At 47.1% G+C, this 22,970-nt stretch overlaps 1 protein-coding gene across 3 annotated transcripts in view; it reads right to left on the bottom strand.

The window, feature by feature from the left end:
• RAD52 (RAD52 DNA repair protein) overlaps positions 1–22,970 on the bottom strand; it is a 58,396-nt gene that overhangs the window by 4,291 nt on the left and 31,135 nt on the right. For all 3 annotated transcript variants that reach the window (XR_012882276.1, XM_075855717.1, XM_075855718.1), the window contains exons 10-11: positions 19,869–19,949; positions 14,055–14,288 (exon numbers count right to left, since the gene is read on the bottom strand). Coding sequence is in view for 2 of the 3 variants with exons in the window: in XM_075855717.1 (XP_075711832.1) it covers positions 14,055–14,288; positions 19,869–19,949 (315 nt within the window). In the remaining variant the exon portion in view is untranslated. The remainder of the gene's footprint in view (positions 1–14,054; positions 14,289–19,868; positions 19,950–22,970) is intronic.

Genomic DNA, 22,970 nt, shown 5'->3' with positions numbered 1-22,970 from the left:
ACGCCGATATTTGACAGAAGTGCAGCAGGATCTGGAAATATGAACCGAGCCGCACAAACCAGAGGAGCAGATGGATCTCCCCCGCTCGTCGTTGGAACGGGGTCAGGTGAGTATATATATTATTTGTATTTGTCACTATTGGGACTGTATGGGACATTATACTGTGTGGAGGCAGTTATAGGGGCATTATACTGTGTGGAGGCAGTTATGGGGGCATTATACTGTGCGGAGGGCAGCTATGGGGTCATTATACTGTGTGGAGGCAGTTATGGGGGCATTATACTGTGTGGAGGCAGTTATGGGGGCATTATACTGTGTGGAGGCAGTTATGGGGGCATTATACTGTGTGGAGGCAGTTATAGGGGCATTATACTGTGTGGAGGCAGTTATGGGGACATTATACTGTGTGGTGGCAGTTATGGGGACATTATACTGTGTGGAGGCAGTTATGGGGACATTATACTGTGTGGAGGCAGTTATGGGGACATTATACTGTGTGGAGGCAGTTATGGGGCATTATACTGTGTGGAGGCAGTTATGGGGGCATTATACTGTGTGGAGGCAGTTATGGGGCATTATACTGTGTGGAGGCAGTTATGGGGGCATTATACTGTGTGGAGGCAGTTATGGGGGCATTATACTGTGTGGAGGCAGTTATGGGGACATTATACTGTGTGGAGGTAGTTATAGGGGCATTATACTGTGTGGAGGCAGTTATGGGGGCATTATACTGTGTGGAGGCAGTTATGGGGGCATTATACTGTGTGGAGGCAGTTATGGGGGCATTATACTGTGTGGAGGCAGTTATGGGGGCATTATACTGTGTGGAGGCAGTTATGGGGGCATTATACTGTGTGGAGGCAGTTATGGGGGCATTATACTGTGTGGAGGCAGTTATGGGGGCATTATACTGTGTGGAGGCAGTTATGGGGACATTATACTGTGTGGAGGCAGCTATGGGGGCATTATACTGTGTGGGGGCAGTTATGGGGGCATTATACTGTGTGGAGGCAGTTATGGGGGCATTATACTGTGTGGAGGCAGTTATGGGGACATTATACTGTGTGGAGGCAGTTATGGGGGCATTATACTGTGTGGAGGCAGTTATGAGGACATTATACTGTGTGGAGGCAGTTATGGGGACATTATACTGTGTGGAGGCAGTTATGGGGGCATTATACTGTGTGGAGGCAGTTATGGGGCATTATACTGTGTGGAGGCAGTTATGGGGGCATTATACTGTGTGGAGGCAGTTATAGGGGCATTATACTGTGTGGGGCAGTTATGGGGGCATTATACTGTGTGGAGGCAGCTATGGGGTCATTATACTGTGTGGAGGCAGCTATGGGGACATTATACTGTGTGGAGGCAGCTATGGGGACATTATACTGTGTGGAGGCAGTTATGGGGGCATTATACTGTGTGGAGGCAGTTATGGGGCATTATACTGTGTGGAGGCAGTTATGGGACATTATACTGTGTGGAGGCAGTTATGGGGCATTATACTGTGTGGGGGCAGTTATGGGGCATTATACTGTGTGGGGGCAGTTATGGGGGCATTATACTGTGTGGAGGCAGTTATGGGGCATTATACTGTGTGGGGGCAGTTATGGGGACATTATACTGTGTGGAGGCAGTTATGGGGGCATTATACTGTGTGGAGGCAGTTATGGGGGCATTATACTGTGTGGAGGGCAGTTATGGGGGCATTATACTGTGTGGAGGGCAGTTATGGGGGCATTATACTGTGTGGAGGCAGTTATGGGGGCATTATACTGTGTGGAGGCAGCTATAGGGGCATTATACTGTGTGGAGGCAGTTATGAGGACATTATACTGTGTGGAGGGCAGTTATGGGGACATTATACTGTGTGGAGTGCAGTTATGGGACATTATACTGTGTGGAGGCAGTTATGGGGGCATTATACTGTGTGGAGGCAGTTATGGGGGCATTATACTGTGTGGAGGGCAGTTATGGGGGCATTATACTGTGTGGAGGGCAGTTATGGGGACATTATACTGTGTGGAGGGCAGTTATGGGGACATTATACTGTGTGGAGGCAGCTATGGGGACATTATACTGTGTGGAGTGCAGTTATGGGACATTATACTGTGTGGAGGCAGTTATGGGGGCATTATACTGTGTGGAGGGCAGTTATGGGGGCATTATACTGTGTGGAGGGCAGTTATGGAGGCATTATACTGTGTGGAGGCAGTTATGGGGACATTATACTGTGTGGAGGCAGTTATGGGGCATTATACTGTGTGGAGGCAGTTATGGGGGCATTATACTGTGTGGAGGCAGTTATGGGGACATTATACTGTGTGGAGGCAGCTATGGGGACATTATACTGTGTGGAGGGCAGTTATGGGGACATTATACTGTGTGGAGGCAGTTATGGGGACATTATACTGTGTGGAGGCAGTTATGGGGGCATTATACTGTGTGGAGGCAGTTATGGGGGCATTATACTGTGTGGAGGCAGTTATGAGGGCATTATACTGTGTGGAGGCAGTTATGAGGACATTATACTGTGTGGAGGGCAGTTATGGGGTCATTATACTGTGTGGAGGCCGTTATGGGGCATTATACTGTGTGGAGGCAGTTATGGGGGCATTATACTGTGTGGAGGGCAGTTATGGGGACATTATACTGTGTGGAGGCCGTTATGGGGCATTATACTGTGTGGAGGCAGTTATGGGGGCATTATACTGTGTGGAGGGCAGTTATGGGGACATTATACTGTGTGGAGGCAGTTATGGGGGCATTATACTGTGTGGAGTGCAGTTATGGGACATTATACTGTGTGGAGGCAGTTATGGGGGCATTATACTGTGTGGAGGCAGTTATGGGGGCATTATACTGTGTGGAGGGCAGTTATGGGGGCATTATACTGTGTGGAGGCAGTTATGGGGACATTATACTGTGTGGAGGGCAGTTATGGGACATTATACTGTGTGGAGGCAGTTATGGGGGCATTATACTGTGTGGAGGCAGTTATGGGGACATTATACTGTGTGGAGGCAGTTATGGGGGCATTATACTGTGTGGAGGCAGTTATGGGGGCATTATACTGTGTGGAGGCAGTTATGAGGGCATTATACTGTGTGGAGGCAGTTATGAGGACATTATACTGTGTGGAGGGCAGTTATGGGGTCATTATACTGTGTGGAGGCCGTTATGGGGCATTATACTGTGTGGAGGCAGTTATGGGGGCATTATACTGTGTGGAGGCAGTTATGGGGGCATTATACTGTGTGGAGGCAGTTATGGGGACATTATACTGTGTGGAGGGCAGTTATGGGGACATTATACTGTGTGGAGGCAGTTATGGGGGCATTATACTGTGTGGAGGCAGTTATGGGGGCATTATACTGTGTGGAGGCAGTTATGGGGGCATTATACTGTGTGGAGGCAGTTATGGGGACATTATACTGTGTGGAGGGCAGTTATGGGGGCATTATACTGTGTGGAGGCAGTTATGAGGACATTATACTGTGTGGAGGCAGTTATGGGGGCATTATACTGTGTGGAGGCAGTTATGGGGGCATTATACTGTGTGGAGGCAGTTATGGGGACATTATACTGTGTGGGGGCAGTTATGGGGACATTATACTGTGTGGAGGCAGTTATGGGGGCATTATACTGTGTGGAGGCAGTTATGGGGGCATTATACTGTGTGGAGGCAGTTATGAGGACATTATACTGTGTGGAGGGCAGTTATGGGGTCATTATACTGTGTGGAGGCAGTTATGGGGCATTATACTGTGTGGAGGCAGTTATGGGGGCATTATACTGTGTGGAGGGCAGTTATGGGGCATTATACTGTGTGGAGGCAGTTATGGGGACATTATACTGTGTGGAGGCAGTTATGGGGACATTATACTGTGTGGAGGCAGTTATGGGGGCATTATACTGTGTGGAGGCAGTTATGGGGACATTATACTGTGTGGAGGCAGTTATGGGGGCATTATACTGTGTGGAGGCAGTTATGGGGGCATTATACTGTGTGGAGGGCAGTTATGGGGCATTATACTGTGTGGAGGCAGTTATGGGGGCATTATACTGTGTGGAGGCAGTTATGGGGGCATTATACTGTGTGGAGGCAGCTATAGGGGCATTATACTGTGTGGAGGCAGTTATGAGGACATTATACTGTGTGGAGGGCAGTTATGGGGACATTATACTGTGTGGAGGCAGTTATGGGGACATTATACTGTGTGGAGTGCAGTTATGGGACATTATACTGTGTGGAGGCAGTTATGGGACATTATACTGTGTGGAGGCAGTTATGGGGGCATTATACTGTGTGGAGGGCAGTTATGGGGGCATTATACTGTGTGGAGTGCAGTTATGGGACATTATACTGTGTGGAGGCAGCTATGGGGACATTATACTGTGTGGAGTGCAGTTATGGGACATTATACTGTGTGGAGGCAGTTATGGGGGCATTATACTGTGTGGAGGCAGTTATGGGGGCATTATACTGTGTGGAGGGCAGTTATGGGGGCATTATACTGTGTGGAGGGCAGTTATGGGACATTATACTGTGTGGAGGCAGTTATGGGGGCATTATACTGTGTGGAGGCAGTTATGGGGGCATTATACTGTGTGGAGGGCAGTTATGGGGGCATTATACTGTGTGGAGTGCAGTTATGGGACATTATACTGTGTGGAGGCAGTTATGGGGGCATTATACTGTGTGGAGGCAGTTATGGGGGCATTATACTGTGTGGAGGGCAGTTATGGGGGCATTATACTGTGTGGAGGGCAGTTATGGGGGCATTATACTGTGTGGAGGCAGTTATGGGGTCATTATACTGTGTGGAGGCAGTTATGGGGGCATTATACTGTGTGGAGGCAGCTATGGGGCATTATACTGTGTGGAGGCAGCTATGGGGTCATTATACTGTGTGGAGGCAGTTATGGGGACATTATACTGTGTGGAGGGCAGTTATGGGGTCATTATACTGTGTGGAGGGCAGTTATGGGGGCATTATACTGTGTGGAGGCAGTTATGGGGGCATTATACTGTGTGGAGGCAGTTATGGGGTCATTATACTGTGTGGAGGGCAGTTATGGGGGCATTATACTGTGGGGAGGCAGTTATGGGGGCATTATACTGTGTGGAGGCAGTTATGGGGACATTATACTGTGTGGAGGCAGTTATGGGGACATTATACTGTGTGGAGGCAGTTATGGGGGCATTATACTGTGTGGAGGCAGTTATGGGGGCATTATACTGTGTGGAGGCAGTTATGGGGACATTATACTGTGTGGAGGCAGTTATGGGGGCATTATACTGTGTGGAGGCAGCTATGGGGGCATTATACTGTGTGGAGGGCAGTTATGGGGACATTATACTGTGTGGTGGCAGTTATGGGGACATTATACTGTGTGGAGGCAGTTATGGGGCATTATACTGTGTGGAGGCAGTTATGGGGGCATTATACTGTGTGGTGGCAGTTATGGGGACATTATACTGTGTGGTGGCAGTTATGGGGTCATTATACTGTGTGGAGGCAGTTATGGGGCATTATACTGTGTGGAGGCAGTTATGGGGACATTATACTGTGTGGAGGCAGTTATGGGGCATTATACTGTGTGGAGGCAGTTATGGGGACATTATACTGTGTGGTGGCAGTTATGGGGACATTATACTGTGTGGTGGCAGTTATGGGGACATTATACTGTGTGGAGGCAGTTATGGGGACATTATACTGTGTGGAGGCAGTTATGGGGACATTATACTGTGTGGAGGCAGCTATGGGGTCATTATACTGTGTGGTGGCAGTTATGGGGTCATTATACTGTGTGGGGGCAGTTATGGGGACATTATACTGTGTGGGGGCAGTTATGGGGACATTATACTGTGTGGAGGCAGCTATGGGGACATTATACTGTGTGGAGGCAGCTATGGGGGCATTATACTGTGTGGAGGCAGCTATGGGGGCATTATACTGTGTGGAGGCAGTTATGGGGACATTATACTGTGTGGAGGCAGTTATGGGGGCATTATACTGTGTGGAGGCAGCTATGGGGACATTATACTGTGTGGAGGCAGCTATGGGGACATTATACTGTGTGGAGGCAGTTATGGGGACATTATACTGTGTGGAGGCAGCTATGGGGACATTATACTGTGTGGAGGCAGTTATGGGGGCATTATACTGTGTGGAGGCAGTTATGGGGGCATTATACTGTGTGGAGGCAGTTATGGGGGCATTATACTGTGTGGAGGCAGCTATGGGGGCATTATACTGTGTGGAGGCAGTTATGGGGACATTATACTGTGTGGGGGCAGTTATGGGGACATTATACTGTGTGGAGGGCAGTTATGGGGCATTATACTGTGTGGAGGCAGTTATGGGGCATTATACTGTGTGGAGGCAGTTATGGGGGCATTATACTGTGTGGTGGCAGTTATGGGGGCATTATACTGTGTGGTGGCAGTTATGGGGACATTATACTGTGTGGAGGCAGTTATGGGGACATTATACTGTGTGGAGGCAGTTATGGGGGCATTATACTGTGTGGTGGCAGTTATGGGGACATTATACTGTGTGGAGGCAGTTATGGGGGCATTATACTGTGTGGAGGCAGTTATGAGGACATTATACTGTGTGGAGGGCAGTCATGGGGACATTATACTGTGTGGAGGCAGTTATGGGGCATTATACTGTGTGGAGGCAGTTATGGGGCATTATACTGTGTGGAGGCAGTTATGGGGCATTATACTGTGTGGAGGGCAGTTATGGGGACATTATACTGTGTGGAGGGCAGTTATGGGGACATTATACTGTGTGGAGGGCAGTTATGGGGACATTATACTGTGTGGAGGCAGTTATGGGGGCATTATACTGTGTGGAGGCAGTTATGGGGGCATTATACTGTGTGGAGGCAGTTATGGGGGCATTATACTGTGTGGAGGCAGTTATGGGGACATTATACTGTGTGGAGGCAGTTATGGGGGCATTATACTGTGTGGAGGCAGTTATGGGGGCATTATACTGTGTGGAGGGCAGTTATGGGGGCATTATACTGTGTGGATGCAGTTATGGGGACATTATACTGTGTGGAGGCAGTTATGGGGGCATTATACTGTGTGGAGGCAGTTATGGGGGCATTATACTGTGTGGAGGCAGTTATGGGGACATTATACTGTGTGGAGGCAGTTATGGGGACATTATACTGTGTGGAGGCAGCTATGGGGACATTATACTGTGTGGAGGCAGCTATGGGGACATTATACTGTGAGGAGGCAGTTATGGGGGCATTATACTGTGTGGAGGGCAGTTATGAGGACATTATACTGTGTGGAGGGCAGTTATGGGGACATTATACTGTGTGGAGTGCAGTTATGGGGGCATTATACTGTGTGGAGGCAGTTATGGGGACATTATACTGTGTGGGGGCAGTTATGGGGACATTATACTGTGTGGGGGCAGTTATGGGGGCATTATACTGTGTGGAGGCAGTTATGGGGGCATTATACTGTGTGGAGGCAGTTATGGGGGCATTATACTGTGTGGAGGCAGTTATGGGGGCATTATACTGTGTGGAGGCAGTTATGGGGGCATTATACTGTGTGGAGGCAGTTATGGGGGCATTATACTGTGTGGAGGGCAGTTATGGGGGCATTATACTGTGTGGAGGCAGTTATGGGGGCATTATACTGTGTGGAGGCAGTTATGGGGGCATTATACTGTGTGGAGGGCAGTTATGGGGGCATTATACTGTGTGGAGGCAGTTATGGGGACATTATACTGTGTGGAGGCAGTTATGGGGCATTATACTGTGTGGAGGGCAGTTATGGGGGCATTATACTGTGTGGAGGCAGTTATGGGGCATTATACTGTGTGGAGGCAGTTATGGGGCATTATACTGTGTGGAGGCAGTTATGGGGGCATTATACTGTGTGGAGGCAGTTATGGGGGCATTATACTGTGTGGAGGCAGTTATGGGGGCATTATACTGTGTGGAGGCAGTTATGGGGGCATTATACTGTGTGGAGGCAGTTATGAGGACATTATACTGTGTGGAGGCAGTCATGGGGTCATTATACTGTGTGGAGGCAGTTATGGGGACATTATACTGTGTGGAGGCAGCTATAGGGGCATTATACTGTGTGGAGGCAGTTATGGGGGCATTATACTGTGTGGAGGGCAGTTATGGGGACATTATACTGTGTGGAGGCAGTTATGGGGGCATTATACTGTGTGGAGGCAGTTATGAGGACATTATACTGTGTGGAGGGCAGTTATGAGGACATTATACTGTGTGGAGGGCAGTTATGGGGGCATTATACTGTGTGGAGGCAGTTATGGGGACATTATACTGTGTGGAGGCAGTTATGGGGGCATTATACTGTGTGGAGGCAGTTATGAGGACATTATACTGTGTGGTGGCAGTTATGGGGGCATTATACTGTGTGGTGGCAGTTATGGGGCATTATACTGTGTGGTGGCAGTTATGGGGCATTATACTGTGTGGTGGCAGTTATGGGGCATTATACTGTGTGGTGGCAGTTATGGGGGCATTATACTGTGTGGAGGCAGTTATGGGGACATTATACTGTGTGGAGGCAGTTATGGGGACATTATACTGTGTGGAGGGCAGTTATGGGGGCATTATACTGTGTGGAGGCAGTTATGGGGCATTATACTGTGTGGAGGCAGTTATGGGGGCATTATACTGTGTGGAGGCAGTTATGGGGGCATTATACTGTGTGGAGGGCAGTTATGAGGGTATTATACTGTGTGGAGGCAGTTATGGGGGCATTATACTGTGTGGAGGCAGTTATGGGATCATTATACTGTGTGGAGGGCAGTTATGGGGACATTATACTGTGTGGAGGGCAGTTATGGGGGCATTATACTGTGTGGAGGGCAGTTATGGGGACATTATACTGTGTGGGAGGCAGTTATGGGGACATTATACTGTGTGGAGGGCAGTTATGGGGTCATTATACTGTGTGGAGGCAGTTATGGGGGCATTATACTGTGTGGAGGCAGTTATGGGGGCATTATACTGTGTGGAGGCAGTTATGGGGGGCATTATACTGTGTGGAGGCAGTTATGGGGGCATTATACTGTGTGGAGGCAGTTATGGGGGCATTATACTGTGTGGAGGCAGTTATGGGGGGCATTATACTGTGTGGAGGGCAGTTATGGGGACATTATACTGTGTGGAGGCAGTTATGGGGGCATTATACTGTGTGGAGGCAGTTATGGGGGCATTATACTGTGTGGAGGCAGTTATGGGGGCATTATACTGTGTGGAGGGCAGTTATGGGGACATTATACTGTGTGGAGGCAGTTATGGGGGCATTATACTGTGTGGAGGGCAGTTATGGGGACATTATACTGTGTGGAGGGCAGTTATGGGGTCATTATACTGTGTGGAGGCAGTTATGGGGCATTATACTGTGTGGAGGCAGTTATGGGGGCATTATACTGTGTGGAGGCAGTTATGGGGGGCATTATACTGTGTGGAGGGCAGTTATGGGGACATTATACTGTGTGGAGGCAGTTATGGGGGCATTATACTGTGTGGAGGCAGTTATGGGGGCATTATACTGTGTGGAGGCAGTTATGGGGGCATTATACTGTGTGGAGGCAGTTATGGGGGCATTATACTGTGTGGAGGCAGTTATGGGGGCATTATACTGTGTGGAGGCAGTTATGGGGGCATTATACTGTGTGGAGGCAGTTATGGGGGCATTATACTGTGTGGAGGCAGTTATGGGGACATTATACTGTGTGGAGGGCAGTTATGGGGACATTATACTGTGTGGAGGCAGTTATGGGGGCATTATACTGTGTGGAGGCAGTTATGGGGGCATTATACTGTGTGGAGGCAGTTATGGGGGCATTATACTGTGTGGAGGCAGTTATGGGGGCATTATACTGTGTGGAGGCAGTTATGGGGGCATTATACTGTGTGGAGGCAGTTATGGGGGCATTATACTGTGTGGAGGGCAGTTATGGGGGCATTATACTGTGTGGAGGCAGTTATGGGGGCATTATACTGTGTGGAGGCAGTTATGGGGGCATTATACTGTGTGGAGGCAGTTATGGGGGCATTATACTGTGTGGAGGCAGTTATGGGGGCATTATACTGTGTGGAGGCAGTTATGGGGACATTATACTGTGTGGAGGCAGTTATGGGGTCATTATACTGTGTGGAGGCAGTTATGGGGGCATTATACTGTGTGGAGGCAGTTATGGGGACATTATACTGTGTGGAGGGCAGTTATGGGGCATTATACTGTGTGGAGGCAGTTATGGGGGCATTATACTGTGTGGAGGGCAGTTATGGGGACATTATACTGTGTGGAGGGCAGTTATGGGGGCATTATACTGTGTGGAGGCAGTTATGGGGACATTATACTGTGTGGAGGGCAGTTATGGGGCATTATACTGTGTGGAGGCAGTTATGGGGGCATTATACTGTGTGGAGGGCAGTTATGGGGACATTATACTGTGTGGAGGGCAGTTATGGGGGCATTATACTGTGTGGAGGCAGTTATGGGGACATTATACTGTGTGGAGGCAGTTATGGGGACATTATACTGTGTGGAGGCAGTTATGGGGGCATTATACTGTGTGGTGGCAGTTATGGGGACATTATACTGTGTGGAGGCAGTTATGGGGGCATTATACTGTGTGGAGGGCAGTCATGGGGACATTATACTGTGTGGAGGCAGTTATGGGGCATTATACTGTGTGGAGGCAGTTATGGGGCATTATACTGTGTGGAGGCAGTTATGGGGCATTATACTGTGTGGAGGCAGTTATGGGGACATTATACTGTGTGGAGGGCAGTTATGGGGACATTATACTGTGTGGAGGCAGTTATGGGGACATTATACTGTGTGGGGCAGTTATGGGGGCATTATACTGTGTGGAGGCAGTTATGGGGGCATTATACTGTGTGGAGGCAGTTATGGGGTCATTATACTGTGTGGAGGCAGTTATGGGGTCATTATACTGTGTGGAGGCAGTTATGGGGTCATTATACTGTGTGGAGGCAGTTATGGGGTCATTATACTGTGTGGAGGCAGTTATGGGGACATTATACTGTGTGGAGGGCAGTTATGGGGCATTATACTGTGTGGAGGCAGTTATGAGGACATTATACGGTGTGGTGGCAGTTATGGGGACATTATACTGTGTGGAGGCAGTTATGGGGACATTATACTGTGTGGAGGCAGTTATGGGGCATTATACTGTGTGGAGGCAGTTATGAGGACATTATACTGTGTGGAGGGCAGTTATGGGGCATTATACTGTGTGGAGGCAGTTATGGGGACATTATACTGTGTGAAGGCAGTTATGGGGGCATTATACTGTGTGGAGGGCAGTTATGGGGGCATTATACTGTGTGGGGCAGTTATAGGGGCATTATACTGTGGAGGCAGTTATGGGGGCATTATACTGTGTGGAGGCAGTTATAGGGGCATTATACTGTGTGGGGCAGTTATGGGGGCATTATACTGTGTGGAGGCAGTTATGGGGCATTATACTGTGTGGAGGCAGCTATGGGGACATTATACTGTGTGGAGGCAGTTATGGGGACATTATACTGTGTGGAGGCAGTTATGGGGGCATTATACTGTGTGGAGGCAGTTATGGGGCATTATACTGTGTGGAGGCAGTTATGGGGCATTATACTGTGTGGAGGCAGTTATGGGGCATTATACTGTGTGGAGGCAGTTATGGGGGCATTATACTGTGTGGAGGCAGTTATAGGGGCATTATACTGTGTGGGGCAGTTATGGGGGCATTATACTGTGTGGAGGCAGCTATGGGGTCATTATACTGTGTGGAGGCAGCTATGGGGACATTATACTGTGTGGAGGCAGCTATGGGGACATTATACTGTGTGGAGGCAGTTATGGGGGCATTATACTGTGTGGAGGCAGTTATGGGGCATTATACTGTGTGGAGGCAGTTATGGGGTATTATACTGTGTGGAGGCAGTTATGGGGCATTATACTGTGTGGGGGCAGCTATGGGGGCATTATACTGTGTGGAGGCAGTTATGGGGCATTATACTGTGTGGAGGCAGTTATGGGGCATTATACTGTGTGGGGGCAGCTATGGGGGCATTATACTGTGTGGAGGCAGTTATGGGGCATTATACTGTGTGGAGGCAGTTATGGGGCATTATACTGTGTGGAGGCAGTTATGGGGCATTATACTGTGTGGAGGCAGCTATGGGGGGCATTATACTGTGTGGAGGCAGTTATGGGGGGCATTATACTGTGTGGAGGCAGTTATGGGGGGCATTATACTGTGTGGAGGCAGTTATGGGGGCATTATACTGTGTGGAGGCAGTTATGGGGACATTATACTGTGTGGAAGGCAGTTATGGGGCATTATACTGTGTGGAGGGCAGTTATGGGGACATTATACTGTGTGGAGGGCAGTTATGGGGACATTATACTGTGTGGAGGGCAGTTATGGGGACATTATACTGTGTGGAGGGCAGTTATGGGGTCATTATATCCTGTGTGGAGGCAGTTATGGGGTCATTATATACTGTGTGGAGGCAGTTATGGGGACATTATACTGTGTGGGGGCAGTTATGGGGGCATTATACTGTGTGGAGGCAGTTATGGGGACATTATACTGTGTGGAGGGCAGTTATGGGGGCATTATACTGTGTGGAGGGCAGTTATGGGGGCATTATACTGTGGAGGCAGTTATGGGGACATTATACTGTGTGGGGGCAGTTATGGGGGCATTATACTGTGTGGAGGGCAGTTATGGGGGCATTATACTGTGTGGAGGGCAGTTATGGGGGCATTATACTGTGTGGAGGCAGCTATGGGGACATTATACTGTGTGGAGGGCAGTTATGGGGGCATTATACTGTGTGGAGGCAGTTATGGGGGCATTATACTGTGTGGAGGCAGTTATGGGGGCATTATACTGTGTGGAGGCAGTTATGGGGGCATTATACTGTGTGGAGGCAGTTATGGGGACATTATACTGTGTGGAGGCAGTTATAGGGGCATTATACTGTGCGGAGGGCAGTTATGGGGGCATTATACTGTGTGGAGGCAGTTATGGGGGCATTATACTGTGTGGAGGCAGCTATGGGGACATTATACTGTGTGGAAGGCAGTTATGGGGCATTATACTGTGTGGAGGGCAGTTATGGGGCATTATACTGTGTGGAGGGCAGTTATGGGGACATTATACTGTGTGGAGGGCAGTTATGGGGACATTATACTGTGTGGAGGGCAGTTATGGGGACATTATACTGTGTGGAGGGCAGTTATGGGGGCATTATACTGTGTGGAGGGCAGTTATGAGGGTATTATACTGTGTGGAGGCAGTTATGGGGGCATTATACTGTGTGGAGGCAGTTATGGGGGCATTATACTGTGTGGAGGGCAGTTATGGGGGCATTATACTGTGTGGAGGGCAGTTATGAGGGTATTATACTGTGTGGAGGCAGTTATGGGGGCATTATACTGTGTGGAGGCAGTTATGGGGACATTATACTGTGTGGAGGCAGTTATGGGGTCATTATACTGTGTGGAGGGCAGTTATGGGGACATTATACTGTGTGGAGGCAGTTATGGGGACATTATACTGTGTGGGGGCAGTTATGGGGGCATTATACTGTGTGGAGGGCAGCTATAGGGACATTATACTGCATGTGGGGCAGTGTCAGGGTATATTACATACAGCAGGCTCAGGGAATCTATATTAATTTAATCGCATGGTATGCAAATAGGGGGCGTGGTATGCAAAAGGGTGTGGCCTAATATTGTTTATTAATGGTAATCGAGGTCACATGTTCAATTAATCGTGATTTTGATTCAGGCCATAATCGCCCGGCCCTAGTCATAGCCATAAATAACCATGAGCTTTAGATAAGAGGAATACTGGTGGAAGTCCTCGAGATGTCCTGATAAAAACCAACAGGCTGCCTGTAACGCTCCATATTTCCATCGCAGTTCGCGGCAGATAGCAGCAGCGAGACCCTTCCTCTTTATCTGTAACATGTTGAACTCCTTTAAAATACATTTATGTCACCTGTTCGTTGCTGTCCACCGCTTATCCCAAGCGTTTGGTTCCATGACATGGTTCTCATCGGCCGCCGCTCGTTGTCGGGTCTCTGAGGGGTCTTGCTCCTTGTCATCATCTGGTGCTGTCCAAGGGGGGTTGCCGGCTTGTCCCCGGAGGTTGGAGCAGCTGCCTGTAGGCGTCCATTGGAGAAGCTGTCCACCTCTACAGAGTCCAATGGGATTTCCCAAAGCTCCGGGTCATCTGCAAATGCACAAAAAACCAGTTTACCACAAGTCTAGTCACATTCTTCCCTGCACACCACCAAAATCATATGAAACATCTCATATTAAGGCCGCCCGTACACGTAGTAGTGTGCCGCTAACGCATGACGTATGCCACGCTGCCGCTACATGTACGGGCAGCCTTAACGTGAACTAAAACACAACAATTCATGAGAAATAGGTCCATTTAAAATAACAATTCAATACAATAGATTTAGGCTGCTTTTCCACCCCCCTAGCTGTAGATTGGCGTTCAGTAGATTGTTGGCATTTCATCTATGGGCATCAACCAGCAGAACTGACCAGACCTGTCTGGGAGTCCTCATAGTAAAGAAGTCCTTTGCAGGATGGCACCTAATCTATCAGGAGGTGCCAGAAGGATACACCCTAAGGCTGGATTCACACGAGCACGTTCGGTCCGTGACGGAACGTATTTCGGCCGCAAGTCCCGGACCGAACACAGTGCAGGGAGCCGGGCTCCTAGCATCATAGTTATGTACGACGCCAAGAGTCCCTGCCTCGCTGCCGGACAACTGTCCCGTACTGTAATCATGTTTTCAGTACGGGACAGTTGTCCTGCAGCGAGGCAGGGACTCCTAGCGTCGTACATAACTATGATGCTAGGAGCCCGGCTCCCTGCACTGAGTTCGGTCCGGGACTTGCGGCTGAAATACGTTCCGTCCTTTACAGTCGTAACATGGTCGCGTGAACCCAGCCTAACTGATCGCACATTGATGGCCTAGCCTAGACCACCAATGGAAAAGCCCATTATTCCTTTTTGGGGGTTGGTGAAAAAAAAAAGGCCAAACTCCAATGCAGGATTTATACAGTGTAAGGCCTCACGCACGCGGCCGTAGTCGTGATTATGGGCCCGGACTGTCATCCGCATTTGCAGGCTGTGCTCCCATTATAAAGTCAATGGTCCAAAATGAAAAAAAATATATAGAATGTCCTATTTTTTGCCGGTCATTTCCACGGCCCGGACACCTTCCTGTAAATATACGGAAAGGGGTCCGTGGGCCATAGATGAATGAATGGATCAGTATTTTTATCGCAATGACAGATCCGTCATTGCGGATAAAAATGACGGCCGTGTGCATGGGGCCTTACGGTGATTTTATAATGCATCTTAATCTGAAATACATAGTGGCATTTTCCTGTATAGTATTATATACTGGCATCGCCTGTAACACGCATGACTATAGCTACTGTATTGTTACACGCATGCTTAAAAGCGCATTGTATGCGACTAGGGAAAAATGAATCTGATTGGTTGCTTCAGACAAACCACTTTTGGCTGCACGGGGTCTCCACACCTGTTGTAATCCACAGCTCAGGTGCGTCCATCAGAAAGACAGGACTGCGTATTAGGACAGGCGCCTTCAGGTGGGGAGAGAACGGACAGCAAAGTCATATGGCAATGCTACGTGTAGTGCGCCGGCACTAGACCTCTGATTTTACACGAGGCAGCAGAGGTACAGAACGTCCCCATAGATTGCTGTAGGTACAACTTGGAGCTTGTACAGAGGCGTTATACGGCCGTGTGCACGAGTCCTTAGAATCTGATCGTTTGCCATGTAGTGGTCACAGTGTCCATATTTTGCAGTCCATTTTCTTGCAGAGGTATTACCTTCAGCTTTCTTGCAGCAGACACATTTACGAAGACTGGGGTATCTAGGAAATAGTTGGGGTGACTTGTGGCAAATTAAAAGATAAATGCTTTCTAATTAGTCTAGCGTATTGCAACGTGTGAGGCAGAAAAACAAATCTACTCCAGCTGTATGAGCAGATGTAGACATGGAAAAAAAATGTGCACTATTGTTAGGACCCATGCGCACCACAGTATTTTTCATCCATCCGAAAATACGGATCCGTAGTCATCCATAAATCATCCGCATATATGTCCGTACATACGGTCCGTATTGCATCCGTATTTACGGATCCACTAAAAAACAGGGAGGAATCTAGGGTAATCCCCTGGCGTTGCATGGCAACGCTTCCATAATTACGGACGGCAACGAATGCACATCCGTAGCCGTCCGTTATTACAGAAGCACTTATAGATTTACATTGAGAGTCCATGCCGTAATTACAGACAAAAAAAAGGGCACGTTCTATCATTTCTATGGGACGGACACCGATCTGTAAAAATACAGGCAGTAGCCCATAGAAATGAATGGGTCTGGAATTACAGATGAATAATACGGTCGTGTGCATGGGGCCTTACTTAGTAAATTGCACTCAAATTACCTCCACTAGGAGACCATGCTCATTTTTCTCATCATTTTCCAAATTTGGCAAAAGACCAGAAAATTCACGAATTTTACCGCAAATTTGTTAGTCACAATTTACGCCAAAACCTGGCATAAACTGCGTGATGCATGTCTATAATAAATGATAAGGGTGTATTCACGCGTTTTGGTTGTGGTGCGGTTACAACCGCATTAAAAAAAAAGCAAAACATACAGAAACGCATCAAATCACAGTAATAACGCATGCGGTTTTCAGATGTAATTTTAACCGCACCTCAACTGCAACGTCTGAGTGGACCCTTAGCGTCTGTTCACACTATGAGGTGCGGTTAGAACCGCATCCAAACACAATGCGTTTTTCCGCGATTTGGTGCATTTTTTTTTTATGCGGTTGCAACCACATTGAAAAACGCACCAAATCCCAGGCGGTTTGCTGATGCGTTTTGTTTTTTATGGGGTTCTAACTGCAGTGTGTAAATACAATCTTAGGTTCAATGCACACGATGCGTAATTGCGTGCCGCTAAACCGCAGCGTGAGTATGTTCACACGGCTTATTTTCAGCCATTTTTCGGGCCATAAACGCCCCGAAAAACGGCTACAAATACGGAGGCTGAACGCCTCCAAACATCTGCCCATTGACTTCAATGGGAAAAAACAGCGTTTCGTTACGATGGGGTGGTGTTCTAAGTGAAAAAAGGCCCCGTAAAAAGAAGTGCATGTCACCTCGTGAGCTGTTTTTGGAGCCGTTTTTCATTGGGTCAATAGAAAAACAGCTGCAAAAACGGCCGCAAAAAACACTCGATGCTTAAAAAACGGCAGAAAATCAGAGGCTGTTTTCCCTTGAAAACCGCTCCGTATTTTACAGCCGTTTTTTGTTTAGCGTGTGAACATAGCCTAATACAGTACCAACATAGTCAATGAGTTTCCAGGAAATCGTATGTACACGCTGCAGTATTTTTTCGCACCTAAATTGACCCGCAGTGCAGATTTTAAAATCCGCAGCATGTCAATTTATCTTGCGAATTGTATATGCCCAGCGCGAAGGAAAAATCACACCAAAATTCGCAGCATGAAAACGCACAATTAGGAGCAGTTTTTACCGGCGAATTTCCTGTGTATTTCTGCGGTTTTGGTGCGTATTTTCTGCAGCAAAATACGCAACGTGTGCATGTAGCCTAAGGCCAGGTTACCACGTAGCGAAAAACGCTGCAAAATTTCTGCAACAGAATTCTGTGCAGAAATTCCGCAGCATTTACAGTAGCAGCAAAGTAGATGAGATTTAGTAAGTCTCATGCCCACGTTACGGGAAAAAACGCAGCGTAAACATTAATAAAATTGACCTGCGGCGCAGAATTTAATTCCATGTCAATTTATGCTGTGTTTTTGTTTATTTTATGTTGCAGGTTTTCTCCATTGAAGTCAATGGGGATGCAAAACCCGCAACAGAAAGCCAAGTGTTTGCGACTTTTGCGGAATAATCGCAGCAATTACGCCGCAAACATGGCAACTCCGGGGAAAAAATAAAAATCATAATTACCCAGAACGCCCTACTCCTTCCTGCAGTCCGGCCTCCTGGGATGACATTGCATCCCATGTGACCGCTGCAGCCAATCACAGGCTGAAGCGTCACATGTCCTGCGACGTCATCGTAGGAGGCTGGACTACAATGGAGGGAGGGGTTAAGTATTGATGGGTTGTTGTTTTTTTTCAAGTGCTGCCTTCCGCACCGGAAAATCTGTCCGAAAAAGTGCACACAATGTGGTGCGATTTTTTTGGACAAAATGTAGCGCAGGTTCCAGGTCGGACACACTGCGTGATTTTTACGCAGCGCATCCGACCCATGGGAACCCAGCCTTACTGTTCTCAAAAAGCCTTTGGGCCACATTTGTTGAGACTGGCGTTTCATACTAAAGCAAACGTGTGGCGAAGTGAATTGCACCAAAGAATTCACTCCACTGAATACATTTCTAGCATTTTGGACTGTCCTAAAGCCAGAAAATTAAAATTACGCCTACGGATTCGCTCCCCTTTTTTAGCTTTAGTATTAATAATTTTGTTGAAAAGGCGGAAGTGGAACAATGTACCTGTTAGGCTCAGTTCACAAGGGGCGGATACGCTGCGTAAATGCACACAGCGTATCCACTCTCTGCGCCGCAGGGCATTCCGGGCAAAAAACGCACCAAACTGTGGTGCAGTTTTTCGGCCGGAATGTCCGCTGGAGAAAACTGCAGACCTTATCCCAAGAGGCCGGCCTGCTAGCCGTGCTAACGTTTCATCTCAGGAGACTGCTGCAGCCTGTGATTGGCTGCAGTGGCGGTCACATGGGATGAAACGTCATCCCAGGAGGCCACACTGGAGGAACACAGACTCCTGGGTAAGTATAAGATTTATTTTTTTCCTGAGTTGCGTTTTTTGCGGTGCGAGCCCGCCGCAAAAGACGCAATAACTGCTATTTGTTGCGGGATTTACCTCCACAATGAAGAAAACTCGCAATAAGCAGCGTTTATGCAAATACAATTGACATCGTGCTTAATAAAATTTCACACCGCATGTCAATTTCTGAGCCTTTTTTTCCGCTCACTATTTACGCTGCGTGTGCATGAGATACTTACTGTATTCGCTGCGGATTTTCCGCAACGAATTCCGTTGTGAAAAATCTGCAGTGTTCACACGTGTGAACTGACCCTTAATGTTTGCTTACACAGTCATACCACACTGAAACAGGTGAAATAAACTGCACGGGTTCTGGCTATATGGAAGGGGAGACGAAGAGAGAGGGGTTTGTCTAGGTGGATGAAGAGGAGGGTAAAACACAAGAAAAAAAAAAAGCCCCTAGTATACCACCCTCTTCATTTGCCCGAAACTGTGTAACAGAGTTCTGTGGTCACATGACCGCCGTTGAAAACGGTGTATTTGACCAGCGTAGTGTCTATAGGTAGGTAGTCCACACTTGTCATTTAAAGCCGGGAAAAAATAAAAAAATAATTTTATACCCGGAAAATTCCTCTAAGCCCTCTCCAGGACTAAAAACAAAGCACCCCTGAACTGCAGGTTTATGGAAAAATATTTTGGCGTTTTGTCTTATGCCGTTCAATGAGCGTAGAGCGCCTCGCTTTATATTCGGATAGAGAATTTCATATATATATTGAGAAGACCTAAAGACAAAGCAATGTACAACAGAGACCTTGTATTACTCAGACAGTAGTTAATGCAACAGATCACGAGACAGATATTTATTAAATGGACGGAGAACGCCATCATCTGCCTCAATCTCAGGGTTGCGAAAGGTGACAGTGCACAGCCTCACCTGCCAGATACTCATCCACGGCCTGCACTGATGCTGGGGTGCTGTGACCGAGAGGGGGGACGCCCGGAGCATTAGATATTCCTGAAATAAAGGAGTAGTCCGGATTATGCCATAAATACGACTGAAATCACAATGTAAACAAAAGGTTCTGTACAAATAAACGTAGAGTACGATTTGGTCTTTCCTTATTATTGTCATTTCTAATGGATCTACATTAATGACCGGTCTATTTTTTACGTTTTTCCATCGTCTCATTCCGAGAGGTACAACTTTTTTATTTTTGCGTCGACATAGCGGTATATGGTCTTGTCCCGCAAAAAAAAAGTTGTATTTTTTTTAATAGCACCATTTTGGGGTACATATAATTTATTGATTATGTTTATGAACTTTTATTGAGGGTAATGAGAAAAAAAATCAGCAATGTCGCCACTCTTTTCTCGCGTCCTTAATTTACGCCGTTTATCGTGTGGTAAAAAAGAATAACTTTATTCAGCGGGTCGTTACGATTGCGTCAATACCAAATTTATATAGTTTTCTTATGTTTTACTACTTTTACACAATAAAAACACCGTTTTTTCAAAATTATTTGTTTTTGTGTCTCCATATTTGAAGAGCCGTAACTTTTTTCCGCCGATGCAGTTGTATGAGGGCTTTTTTTTTTTTGCGGGACGACTTGTAGTTTCCATCGGTGCCATTTTGAAGTACATGCGACTTTTTAATCACATTTTTTTGAAGGCAGGATTCACAGAAAACAGCAATTCTCTCATTGTTTTTTATTTTATTTTTTACATTGCCGAGCATAATAGCTTTACAGTTGAGGTCGTTAAGGACGCGGCGATACCAAATATGTCTAACTTTTTTTTTTCATAAAAAAGAATTAAGGGAAAAAGTGGGTTATTCGTTTTTTTTTTCCTTTGGGGTTTTTATTTTTTTAACTTTCTTAAACTTTTTTTAAACTTTTTTATTAGTCCCACTAGGCGACTTTACAAGGGGAAACCGGGCCGCAAAGCTCGTCAAAAACTGCCCGAAAATGCCTCCCATTGATTTCAATGGGAGGCGGAGGCGTCTGTTTCCCGCGAGCAGTAAAACCGTCTCGCGGGAGAAAGAAGGGACATGCCCTACCTTCGGGTCTTTACGCCTCTGACCTCCCATTGACTTCTATGGGAGGCAGAGAAAGCGTATTTCGCTGCGTTTTATGCCCACGGTGCTCAATGGCCGCGGGCGAAAATCGGCGTGCAGGGAGAGGAAAATCTGCCTCAAACTTCCAAACGGAATTTTGAGGCAGAAACTCCGCCTGCAAAAAACTCTGTGTGAACATAGCCTAAAACTGACAGGCACCTGCTAGGTCATGCCACTGGCATGGCCTAGCAGGAATTAACTAGAGGCAGATCTGGGGGCCTTTCTAAGGCTGCCATAGAAAGCACCGACACCCTGCGATCGCATGCAGGGTGCCGGTGGGGTGAGAGGGGGAGACCCCGCCCCCCTCCAAAACCACTTAGATGCGGCGCTTGCTATTAAGCGCTGCATCGAAGGGGTTAAACGGGCAGATTTCGATCCGTCCGCTCGAGCGGCGCTGCTCCAAGCCCTCAGCGACCAGAGGTAGCTGAGAGCATGGAGTTTTTCCTTTTCAGGCTTATGTATCAGAATAAAGCCTGTTAGTGGCCGCCGTGAAAAGGCATATTGGCGTTCACTAACGGGTTAAAGGGGTTGTCCTCTACCCGACAACTGATGACCTATCCAGGCTACTGAATAGCGGCCCAGCTGTGCAGTATTTAAGTGAATAGGAGGTGAGCAGCAGTTCGGCAGCACGGCCGCTATGCTATATATTCAGCCAACTACTTCCGGCTCTGTACATCGCATAACGAGCCATAACATCCGGTGCCCGGAGGCAGCTGGAGCGGCTTAACGGAGCGGGCTCTGGGTTTTGGACCCCATGGCGATGATATACTGATGACCTATCCTGTAGATAGGTCATCAGTTGTTCAGTAGTGGACAACCCCCTTTAAGTGTTTCTAAAGAATATCATGGTTGCGGTTGAGTACGAAGGCGACGATATAGACTCGCGCAATCTAAGAGAAGTCTACGTATGACAGGCCCCTTCAAATTAATGCATCTATAAGATTAAAGATAATATAGTGGATGCAATCCCACCCAATAAAACTACCCCCAAAACAGTGCCGTATGGGAAAGACAGAAAGGGGCGATTGTTATATGGGACACCACCCTCTCGTACAAAGTAGACTCATTTACCGGGTGAGTTTCCTCCGACACGTGAGGCCTCATTACACTTTTGAATGGCCAAAAAGACCTAACACCCCAGTGGGCTCTACAGATTCACCCGCTTGTTTATATATTTTTAAGAATTTTATAAATGGTTTAACCCCTTCCCGACATCCGCCGTATATATGGCGCACGCAGGGCGGGGCAGTATGGAGCGGGCTCACGGGCTGAGCCCGCTCCATAGAACAAGCGTGTCGGCTGTGTGTTACAGCCAACATCTTCCGGGCAACGAGCGGGATCCCACTCGTTTAACCCATTAAATGGTCAAAAGTGAGGAGACTGTCAGTATCACAATATGCTGCAACACATTAGTATTGCTGGTTCAAGTCCTCTAGGGGGACAAGTAAAAAAAAAAAAAGTAAAATACATTAAGATAAATAAAATAAAAAATGTAAAAGCTAAAAAAAAAACTTTTCCTATTTTCCATCAAGCACAATGTAAAAAACAATAAAAAATTAACAAAACTGGTATCGACGCGTCCATAAAAGTCTGAACTATTAAAATATATGATTATTTAGTCCGCACGGTGAATGCCGTAAAAAATATAAAAAGTAAAAACGTGAGAATTGCTGTTTTGTGGTCACTTCATCTCCCACAAAAAAAATGAAATAAAAAGTGATCAAAAAGTCTCGTGTAACCTACAATGGTACCAATAGGAACTACAACTCGCCCCGCAAAAACTAAGACCTCACACCGCTGAATCGACGGAAAAATAAAAAAGTTATGGTTCTCAGAATATGGCAACAAAACTCAAAATTAATTTTCAACAATCAGATTTTTCCTTGTACAAGTAGTAAAACATAAGAAAAACGATATCAATTT

The sequence above is a fragment of the Rhinoderma darwinii genome, chromosome 3 (genome assembly GCF_050947455.1).
Source record: "Rhinoderma darwinii isolate aRhiDar2 chromosome 3, aRhiDar2.hap1, whole genome shotgun sequence".
Taxonomy (NCBI): Eukaryota; Metazoa; Chordata; class Amphibia; order Anura; family Rhinodermatidae; genus Rhinoderma; species Rhinoderma darwinii.
The sequence above is the reverse complement of the archived record's forward strand: the minus strand, read 5'-3'. Positions and strand labels throughout refer to the sequence as shown.